This window comes from Argopecten irradians, chromosome 3 (genome assembly GCF_041381155.1).
Source record: "Argopecten irradians isolate NY chromosome 3, Ai_NY, whole genome shotgun sequence".
NCBI classification, from domain to species: domain Eukaryota; kingdom Metazoa; phylum Mollusca; class Bivalvia; order Pectinida; family Pectinidae; genus Argopecten; species Argopecten irradians.
Window position 1 is genome coordinate 15129595 of NC_091136.1, and position 11484 is coordinate 15141078.

General features: G+C 33.4%; 2 protein-coding genes across 7 annotated transcripts in view; both read right to left on the reverse strand.

The window, feature by feature from the left end:
- The window catches only part of LOC138317644 (centrosomal protein of 164 kDa-like), a 78479-nt gene extending 78192 nt beyond the window's left edge, over positions 1-287 (reverse strand). For all 6 annotated transcript variants that reach the window (XM_069259449.1, XM_069259447.1, XM_069259448.1 and 3 more), the window contains exon 1: positions 220-287. In XM_069259449.1, the coding sequence (XP_069115550.1) occupies positions 220-249 (30 nt within the window). In that variant the 5' untranslated portion in view covers positions 250-287. The remainder of the gene's footprint in view (positions 1-219) is intronic.
- LOC138319491 (centrosomal protein of 164 kDa-like) lies at positions 270-9280 on the reverse strand. Its single transcript, XM_069262645.1, has 10 exons — positions 9158-9280; positions 8756-8865; positions 7177-7288; positions 5935-6056; positions 5471-5521; positions 5126-5199; positions 4815-4958; positions 3649-3666; positions 831-964; positions 270-291 (listed from the first exon to the last, which is right to left on the reverse strand). Exons 2-10 carry the CDS (start codon positions 8835-8837, stop codon positions 270-272), a joined length of 759 nt encoding a protein of 252 aa, XP_069118746.1. The 5' UTR covers positions 8838-8865; positions 9158-9280.
- Between the last annotated feature and the right edge of the window lie 2204 nt (positions 9281-11484).

Consider the following 11484-nt stretch of genomic DNA (forward strand, 5'->3'; position numbering starts at 1 on the left):
TGTAGACCACATCATATACTATGTCCAGATTAACTCTCTCAAGATAACTCAATATGAGAATTTGATTTGGAAGGTATATTTTATTTCCCTAAAAACCTCCTATTGAAAGCGATTCACTATTAAAGACTTTCCTTATAAGTTGATGAGAACACCAAAATACCAATCCCTAATATGAAAGGATTATAAAAGTACCAACAGAACTTTATCAGATAAACAGACCTCATATCCAAGGCCAGCAACGTCATGCATCTCTAGTTCCACACTGTGCCTTACTGGTCTTTCATGGTCAGCCTAACAAAGAACAAAATCATTATAATTATTTCATGAAATCAACATATGTTTATATCTTTTATTTATGATAATATCAGCGAATTATATAAAGGTAACATAAACAATTATCTGTGATTCATATATATGTACAACTTGGGCTTGTAAATCGGCAACATTGATTAAATGGGGTCTGACCAAAATTGATTTTATGATCAATTTGAATATGAAAGATCAATTTTGAAAATTTATAAGAAATTGTTTTTAGTGATCCATTGCAAATAAGCAGATGCATATAATTATAATTGTTTTCAGTGTTTTTGTTTGGTCCCAATATCAATCTGTTGTCAAACTGTTTGTTTTGTTTATCACTTTACTTCACATCAACATGATCAGATCATGGTCAGTGCATTGTTTGTAATGTATGAATAATAACTAGGTAAGATGGAACATTTTAATTTTTTCTAAAGATTATATGCAAATATTTTTATCGCTCAATGTTAAAGGGCTGATAATTCGATTTTCAATACCCTGGTGATTCCCAGTACTACAGCTAAACTCACCTCTTCATCAAACTCAAAAACTCTACAGAATATATGGGGATACTCATACTGCTTGTAATGTTCCCACTCTTACTCAGGTTCACTGCCTGGCCAGATTTAAATGACCCAGTCGTTGTGTTCATGCTTGACCGCATCTGTAAATATAGAATCAAATCTTTTGATATTTGATAAATGATATTCAAAATATATAGAAATTGTTATCTTATTTTCATGAATATTAAACTCATAATTTTGTGAGTAATTATTGGAATTTATTAAAAATAATAGAGTGTGATATAATTATACTTCCAATATCAGTGAGGCTGATTCATCACATGTAAAAAACATAAATTTAAAACTGAAAATCTTATTAACTGTTTTTCAATTCGAGATTCAATTGTAAATCTGTAAACTATAATAGGATTACTGATACATAATTACATATTAAAAAATCATAAACTAATATTTCAATTATTTTATCACAAAATTATCCAAACAAATGAAGGCAACCATGCATGCATGCCATGCACAGCAAGCAAGTTCTTCTCTCAAAATGAAATTTCCTATGATATCTAGGTCTTTGGTTATTTCTCTTGATTTAGAATACATGTAATTACATTTTTCATATAGTTTAATAATTTTCAAAGCAGAACTAATATGATGATTAATTATTTGGAGTATTTGTAGGAGTCATATAAAAAGAGTCAGCATTTTTTCCATGTTACATTGTACAATAATAACAGCTGAGGTAGATGGAACAATGCTTCAATTCTGTATTTACATTACAGAGTTATCTGCCCTTGCGGGTAGGTATTGATTGTGACGTCATGTGGTTTCAAGTGTAATGTCATACTTTTCTGAGAAAAAATGTGTTTTGGATATCTACCCCACAAGGGAGCTAACTCTGTAATATGCAAAGACGGAATATCATGCGTTAAATTGTGAGGTATATCTATATTTATGGGAAATAAAGTATCACTCGCTTCTCCTTTCTTATCATATTTGTATCATAAGCATATGGTTCAATGATCAAATAAGGACCATATGTACAAATATAACTTCTTGTTTAACTTTATCTAGCAAATTCAAATTCCTACATACAGAGAGTCCTTAACTAAAAGGCCTTATAATGATTCAAGCAATACAAAACTGAATATCAAAGGTGAACTTTTATTAGCAACTAAAAAAATGAACTATTTTTTATGGTGATTGGAGTAGTAAAAACCTCACAAGTATTAGCGGTCAATTAAGAATGTTTGGATAGGTCAACAAAAAGTCTAATGGCATTGAAAAAATATTATCCTCTGTGGAAACAATTTTTTACTGCTTTCAACTATCATGTAACAAAATATGGTATTTAGTTGAAAAGAAAAACAAAAATTAACCAATCTTGCACAATGGCATGATAAATATACGTAGTAAGTATATAAGTAGGAAAACAAACAATGGGGGAAATCAGACTAGAGAAAGTCTACTCAGTACCATGACGAGAGGACAATATGCTTTTTCTATGGTTGCTATAAAACCACTCTAAAATGTATATATTTAATTTTTCTAAATGTTATATATGTTGTATACTTAAGTTTAACTTGACATATATCAATATACATGAATACTGAATCCTTATTGAGTTATGTGTTTATGTAATCTAAATGTATATATGATATATCAAATTGTACAGACACTAAAAAGTCAGCTAAATGAATCAAAATCTTGTAGGTATAATATCAGAAGATAATAATTCAGATTCAAAATGTTATAGTATTCTATGAGTTTAACATCAGATCTATTAGGTTATATCTAAATAACAAAATTCCATCATGAACATTTTGCGCACTCACAAAAATTAAAAAATATTAAAAAAAAGATAATTAATCTTGTCATATGCCATAAATTTACCACAGTTCCTAACATTCATCATTATGTAATGATTCAATTATATTGTCATTTTGTGTATTCAAAATGTGTATTTAGATATCAGTTGTATTACATAACATACTTTTGGTTTGTTTAGTTTTACGTCCTATTAACAGCCAGGGTCATGTAAGGACGTGCCAGGTTTGTTGGTGGAGGAAAGCCGGAGTACCCGGAAAAAACCACCGGCCAGCGGTCAGTACCTGGCAACTGCCCCACATGGGATTCGAACCCGCATCCCAGAGGTGGAGGGCTTGTGGTAATATGTCGGGACATCTTAACCACTCGGCCACCGCGGCCCCAACATAACATACTGCCATAGCTGGTAATGTAAGCTTGCTGAGTAAAATCTGTGTGACCATGCTCGTAATGGCATTGATTTGTTACGAATTCATCTATAATAAAGGCAGGTCAGGAATTAGTACCGTCATGTGCTATGAATACATATTATAAACGAAACAAAATATCAGTCATTAAGTCAAGTCTTAACACCCTAGACCAGTCATAATACCTTTCCCAATCAATAAAAAACAACTTCATAACACTGAACACGAGAAAAACACATGCTGAAATGGTCCCCACACAGAGATAAAAGCATTCACTCAAAATCCATCACTTCTTTTATAAATATTCTGAATATACTGACAATCCATTTTTTTATTTATTTTTAATTGTTATCTAAAACACAGTTAACTTTAAAAACTGTTGTCATGCAGACTGAAATTATCTGAAAGTTATCTGATGTTTTGTACAGCTTGTGACAGATCACCAATTTATTTGTGCTATTGTTCCCGAGTTGAAATTAACAAATATGTTACTTGGCCAGGCGATCTAAACAATTCTCACACAAAAGACACATCATCCACTTTACACATATTAATTCAACACTTTGCAGATGTCTTACAAAACTTTTGTCTGCCATTACCTTCCCATCGTCGAAATACTATATACCATGCCAAGAAAAATAATTTCAAACATAAATAAGATTGCATATACTCTTTGTGTATTTACTATTCCTAAAAAGCTATGAAATAGCGATGACATATCTATATAATGATTTAGTATGCATGAGATATATATCACAGCAGTAAAGATCTGTACAACCTGATAACTCACAGGAGAACCCTACAATAACAACAGTCCCAAGTAGTTATAAGGATAATTTATATCCTTACTCTTTATCACTGTGAATATTTAAGCCTGAATTTCATGGATTTTTATATATACTCTTTTCAGTGATTTCTTAGGTACATTTGGGACCGAATAAAGGCCCCTTTCCTTTAGAGAAATTTAGCTGTATTTTCCCAATTTATCAAAATATTTTCCCAATTAGATAAAAATAATCTAAAATAGGCATGTTTCAAGAAAGATGCATTGTAGTGTTTTTCTAATTGAGAAAGTACATTCCTCTGAAATCATTGAGCAAGAAAATTACTGCCTTCATGGGCATCCGGAAATATTCATTTTATTTATAATTATTACCATCAAAAAATATCTACATCCAAATTGAAAAAGGTAATTATCAAGAAATTTTTGTTACCCTTTAAGCCTTTTAGCTTCAGACTATATGATTTTAGCACACATGGTTACTTCTTATTGAAAATATAATAGTGATCATTGAGAAGTCGTCGTTTTAAAATCTTATCCTATTCCTTATAGATATTAAAATGATAATTAGTGGTAACATGTCAACAAAATATGCTTCAGACAAAATTTCTGTCCTTCGAGTCTCTGAACTTAAAACATATAATTCTGCCAAAAAAATTATGTGGCCAAGATCTTCACATGTCAACAGAAATGGCTTGGTAAAATAATGGAGAATGCACAATCATGACTTCCAATTTTTTAAAGTAAAAATTGATTTCATGTTATATTATACACTGCAAATGGCTGCTACTAATACAGAAGAAATTCACCCCTATCTCACCCTATAAATGTAGTTAAAATTCTAATATATCAAATTATAATGGGTTCAAGATGCTGACAAGTTAGACACAGCAATTCAGTTCTACTATCAAATGGATTTTGAACAACAATCTAACTTTCCTCATTAGTATGCATTATATGTCTCATTTGACCTTTTGAACTCACCGGTTGACTGTTCCCTGTAGATCCCCTAAGGGGCCCCAGTGAGCCCCCAGACTTCATTGGTTCCAGTCCACTGCCAGGCCCAGACCCCCCTCGGTGTAGGGAGGGTGTACCTAGACTCTGTTCAGCTTTCAACGGACCCAACTGCTGTTAATATAGAAACAGTACCCATCAGTTAAATATATGGTCATCTTCTGTATACAATTCTCAATAGGAAGATGCCGCTTGACTCTTAACTGGTACATTGAAGACCTTATGAATTCCATAATTCTATTTCATTATCACATATTTTCAAAAGGTTTCACTTTACTTACTTTCAATGTGGATTGTTTGTTTTGTTTTTCTTTTTTCTTCTTTCCATCCTCTTTTCCCAGTTTGCCCTTCTTTCCTGTCACAAGAGAGAATAACACTTAGTTCTACAAATCTGTGTCCCACATGGATACATAATTTTTCTTAAGTATTGATCTAATATACATATATTTTTATGTGAGATATTGAGGTATGCACAAACTATGTTGTCATTGATCAAATCTTACAATACATGCTGATGTCTTATGAGGAAAAAAAATATCAAGATAAATGATGAGTATCTTTATCAAATCTGATATTGCATTTCATTCAGATTTAGACCACAGTTACTAATCAACGCCTTCACTAACCTGCAGCTGACCCTGGCCCTTGACCACCAGGCCCAGATCGTGAACCTCCACCTAAAAGATAACAGGTCAGCATATGAAAACACTTAAAATAACATCAATAATAATATTTGACAACTGAAAAACAAACATTGTACAGCAAAATCAACTCTGTTTCAAGTCAATTTTCTCTAGTTATATAATAGTTATCAACAATAATATACTTCTTTTATATTAATTTTGATGTCAATGGATTTTGGATTCATTCTAAAAATAACAACACTCATTGGCACGATCAGTCAGGATCATTTCAGGCAAGTTCCAGCTAAATCGCATTGATAGAAAAGTTTAAAGACGGGGCATGGCTGACAGATGAGGCATGACAAATATAGGTCAACCTCACTCTTTGAGTCAGATGACGTAATAAAAACGTTGACAAAAAGAAATTGGGGTGAAAGACTGGTCAGTTAAGAACCAGGAAAACATACCCATGATGTACTTTTTACGCTCCTCAGCCACCATTTTTCTATAGAACTCATCACACGGGTGATCCCAAATACTTTCTCCAGACGCAAAGTTAAAGTAGTAGATATCATCATTAGGATCTTGGCTGGAAGAAATATATATTCAAAATGTTAACTTGAACATAATTTGGTTTATAAAATGTGTGTATATATCAGGCCTATCCTTTAATAGGTATTACTGCTTTAGAGTCATGTATTGTTATATTGCTTTTAAGTTTTGGCAAAACATGCAAAAAATTTGTTCATTTGAATTTAGCAAGTCCACAGGGTTCGGTACATATTTCTGTTACCAAATAATATTGTTGGGAATTGATTGAAATTTCATGGTCTATAATCAGTTTTGTTTAATTAATCAATGATCGATTAAAATTTATCATTGTTTTCCTTGATGTATTCATCATAAACAAGTCTCATATAAAATTTCTTTCAAAGGCTTACGATAGCGAGGCCTCTCTCTGCTGTCATGTTTTCATGTCACTTATTTTCTTCACGAATCAAATCATGCTCATCTGAATTATTACATTACTACCTAGTGCTAATACGCTCTCCAATTTGTCTAGACGCTTGTAATTTGAAATGATATGGCTGACAACCACACACAAGGGAATTATGTTAACATATTGGCTATGTTTTTGATTGCATGTTTTACTGATCTGCTTACTTTATACTTTGGCTTATCATGGTGTCGGAAAATTTCAATCTCGATTAATTGATCAACCACCTTAAACAAACGATACTCGACGAACTCGATTAAACGGCACACCACTACCAAATAATGATATGACTGTATTTACAAGTGTCTATAACATGTAAAAGGAGAGCTTGATTGAACCGATTCGACCTACAAAATCATTAAGGTTAGGTCAGATGCATACACACTTTTTATCAAGTAAGTTATATGTTCACGAACACCTAAGAGGTGATATATACAAAATATCACTAGTATGCACAGGGTCTAAAACTTGTATCCCTTTGAAAATCAAGCAAATAGAAATTTGGAAACTAAACTAAAACATCTAAAATAAGTTGCAATTTTAGATCATTAATGACATTTACGTTCAAACAAAACTTTTATATATTTTATCGGAATGAAATTAAAACCATCACTGTAATTTTGAAAAAGAAAGTGTTGAAAAGTGTTAACAGTATGGTTATTTGATTAAACAATGAAATAATATCAATTTGGAAAACCAATATAACATTTACCAAGGTCTCCAATGCTCAGGAAGTGGTGCATTAATTCCCTCTCTTGCAATCCAAAGAAGATGGGGCTCTGTGCCAGGATCTATACCAATAATCTGTGCATACTCGATAATCTCTGTAAAAGAGAAAAAGAAAAAAATGTATATATATACAGGTTTCATTTATCCATTCCTAGCACACAAAATGTTAACTGACACAGTGCTAGTCATGCAAAAGTCAGATGTCATTGTACGATTACATTGACAATGGGTTTCTTTATCTTTCAGGAGAGGCGGTACAATTGCAATTTTAGGGGGAACTCTTCTTTACCATCTGTTTATTATCTAATATAATTTAGCCCAAATCAGTCAGCAGTACCACAGCCAGGTTCAATCGGCAAAAAGACCGGGTACCGCCTGATATTGAAACCCCTGTAAAGCATCAATAAAGTATAGTGACACGCTGATAGAAAATATTTTGTTATTAAAGGCCCATTACCTTTCCGGAGCAAAACATAAAAGGTTTCTTAAAAAACATTAATAACACCAGAAAATGCATACCGATGATCTAAAATAAGGTTACGACACCAAACATATGCAAGATTGCCTGCATAATATATGAAAACAGTGGAGAGTCAATTCGCTGTTTTGCCGTCTGGCGCAGTGATAGTCAACTACCGCACGGTATTTAGGACGACGGCGGGAAACATAATACGACCCGCGTTATGAAAATAAACATTTTATTTATTTTAATCAAATCGTTCAGAAGGTGATGATAAATGTAGTATTAACGGTAAGTTAATGATTTTTAGAACTCTAAAAAATTATCGATCTTGTTTTACATTCCCATTTTAAAAATTAAAAGCCGTTTCGGAAAGGTAGTGGGCCTTTAAGTAGTTATTATGACATAAATAAAACTTTTTTAATACAGGGTTAGCGACATCAAAACAACATCCGTAAAGTATAATTTAGTATTGATCAGTCCAATGCCCACCTTAGCTTCCAGGGATTGTAACTTCATAAAAATGATGTCACAATCACCAAAAGTACCCACAACTGTCTTTGGTATTTCAAAATTAACATATTAAAATTAACTTAAAATTCATTACCTGAATTAATCGGCGAGTATATATGAAGTAATAATTAGTTCTTTATAACATGTATATCATAATATATCATTTCATCAAATATTATTGAATTTAATTTCCAAGGGTTTTTTTAATAATAAAATAATATCTTTTGGTTAGTGTTTAAGGAGAGCAAACAGGTGTCCATATTTGAACATGTCATCCATATATGTTTCAAACTCAAACTTTTTAAAAACTTTTATATGTTAAAATAAAATATTTATTTAATTTCATTCTTTGACATCATCATCCATTGAAAGGTTTGCCACATTCAGGATTTTTTTTTCAAATACAACACCAGGCATTACAATACCAATTATGGGCCCTCTACAAAAACAAAACCTTCATGTTATAGTTAATTTGGACAACTATTTGGCCTACATTATTAATAGGGCCATCTGCCAACTGTTGCATGCTCCTAGATACATAGAACTATTATTGCAATTATAAGTGCCGAACTTGGAACACATTCCTTACCATCTTCACTAGGCTGATAATTCTCATCGTAATCTTCCTCCAGAATCACCTGGTCATTTATCATCATCCTTCCCGCGTCCATTCTGCTCTCTTTAAACTTTCTTCAAACCCTTAGAAAGCAAAAACATGATGTAAAAAGTAAACATAAACTTTCGTTATTAAAATGCCCACGACATTATCAATTACTATTATTTCGCACGACGCTCTATTATCGTTATTTGCTAATCTATCGACTCCTTTACTGAATATCATAGAATGTAAACAAGTCATCGGGTGATTTTTTGACATTTCTCCAGAATGAGTTGTTTTTGTCCAGACACGTTTTGTAAACAAAATATTGTCGGTTTTTGCAAAAATACTATATCTTACACTATATTAATAACTACAAAAGTTGATACTTACATACCAAAGAAGCACATTTTATAAAAACATAATTTTCATATCTGTTGACACTTAAAAACCTTGTTAAATTCCAGAGCAAGTTTAAACGACTTGCTATTTTCACGCCATACTGCTTCCTTGACAGTGAGGGATTGTGGGAGTTTTGGGGACTAGTCATTAGTCGAAGTAAGCAAGGTGCGCGTCGCAAATCAAGTTAAATTAAGACGTTTTCTTTTTATCAATAACTGAAAACATTACAACGATTTATGCAAGCATTAATCTATATTTAATGAATAAATATAAACAGTTCCGAAGTCGAATTCACAGTACTACAGGGAGAAGTCATTGTCTGACCGAGTTATTTTGTGCGAGTTACTTCCCTTATGCCATGTCCCAGTAGTCAACCGAAGCTCTTTGATGGATGGTTCAATATTAAAAAAAAAAGACATCAATTTTTTATAAGATATCAGTTTAATAGCACAGAAATCATTGTAATTATAGCCAGTAATGACTTTTTCTCATTTGATTCAGAAATTGCAGCATTGATACGATTAAAATGATTAAAACTTGTGTACAATATGCAAATATTAAGTCCTAGAATAAAACGACTTAGGAGGTGGCAAGGTTCCTATCCTGGCTAGTGATATATGTACATGTATGCATGTTATAGATATGCAATAATTTATATGAGAAAAGGCATACCCATAAACAATTTTATTAATACTGTTATTTTTTTTTAAATACATACAAGCAACATTCCTCATTATCATACATCATACAGCATATTTTAATGGTCCACTACATAATGATTATAACATTAGAATATCTATATTGATGGCCTAGTTAAGATAAGTTAAAACACCAAACATGTTATTATGAGAGGTTTCCCAAATCTGTCATTTTTTTAAAACTGTTATTTAATTATCAAATTGTAAACCTTTGTAAATTTTCAAGTAAACCCCTGGTTACAGTAGTTGTCATGGTAACCATTCCAAAAGAATTTTTTAAATATTTTGCCCAATTTTTTTCTACGTTGTATATAAGAAGACTTTACATATTTCCTAAAGATGTATTTGGCGGCAGTGCATACAAATTATTCACAGTAAAATTATGAAGTCACATTGTTCAAGGATGCGCTCTCTCTAATCAACAAAAACTAAAACAAACAAGAGGCCCAGAGGGCCTGTATCGCTCACCTGGTTTGTAATGCCAATTAATGTTCTGAATACAAGTTCATTGTTTCTTTTCTAAAGGAATTTGAATCTTTACCTCTAATTCCCCTATTGGGCCCCACTTTTTCTGCTCCAGGGGGTCAAAGCCAAAATTTATACGAATTCTGTTAACCCCAAGGATGTTTCTGGCCAAATTTGGGTGGTACAATCCATGCAGAACTCTAGGACAAGTAGCGATTTTTAGGATTTACCTCTATTTCCCTTATTGGGCCCCGCCCCTCCTGCCCCCGGGGGTCAGAGCCAAAATTTATACAAGTTCTGTTCCCCTTCCCCCAAGGATGTTTGTGGCAAAATTTGGTTACAATCCATGCAGAACTCTAGGACAAGAGGCGATTTATAGGATTTACCTCTATTTCCCCTATTGGGCCCCGCCCCTCCTGCCCCCGGGGGGGTCGGAGCCAAAATTTATACAAGTTCTGTTCCCCTTCCCCCAAGGTTGTTTCTGGCCAAATTTGGTTACAATCCATGAAGAACTCTAGGACAAGTAGCGATTTATAGGATTTACCTCTATTTCTTCCGGGGGGGTCGGAGCCAAAATTTATACAAGTTCTGTTCCCCTTCCCCCAAGGTTGTTTCTAGCCAAATTTGGTTACAATCCATGAAGAACTCTAGGACAAGTAGCGATTTATAGGATTTACCTCTATTTCCCCTATTGGGCCCTGCCCCATCTGCCCCCAGGGGGGTCAGAGCCAATATTTATACAAGTACTGTTCCCCTTCCCCAAAGGATGTTTCTAGCCAAATTTAGTTACAATCCATGCAGAACTCTAGGACAAGTAGCGAGTTATTGGATTTACCTCTATTTCCCTTATTGGGCCCCGCCCCTCCTGCCCCCGGGGGGTCAGAGCCAAAATTTATACAAGTTTTGTTCCCCTTCCCCCAAGGATATTTGTGGCCAAATTTGGTTACAATCCATGCAGAACTCTAGGACAAGAAGCTATTTATAGGATTTACCTCTATTTCCCCTATTGGCCCCGCCCCTCCTGCCCCCGGGGGTCAGAGCCAAAATTTATACAAGTTCTGTTTCCCCTTCCCCCAAGGATGTTTCTGACCAAATTTGGTTACAATCCATGCAGAACTCTAGGACAAGTAGCGATTTATAGGATTTACCTCTATT

Coding starts and splice junctions, on each gene's coding strand:
- LOC138319491 (XM_069262645.1), bottom strand. CDS start 8,837: ATGGACGCGGGAAGGATGATGATAAATGACCAGGTGATTCTGGAGGAA. Junction 4,959..5,125: donor ACAAACAATCCACATTGAAA/GTAAGTAAAGTG, acceptor CTATATTAACAG/CAGTTGGGTCCGTTGAAAGC. Junction 292..830: donor TTTTTGAGTTTGATGAAGAG/GTGAGTTTAGCT, acceptor GTTCTTTGTTAG/GCTGACCATGAAAGACCAGT.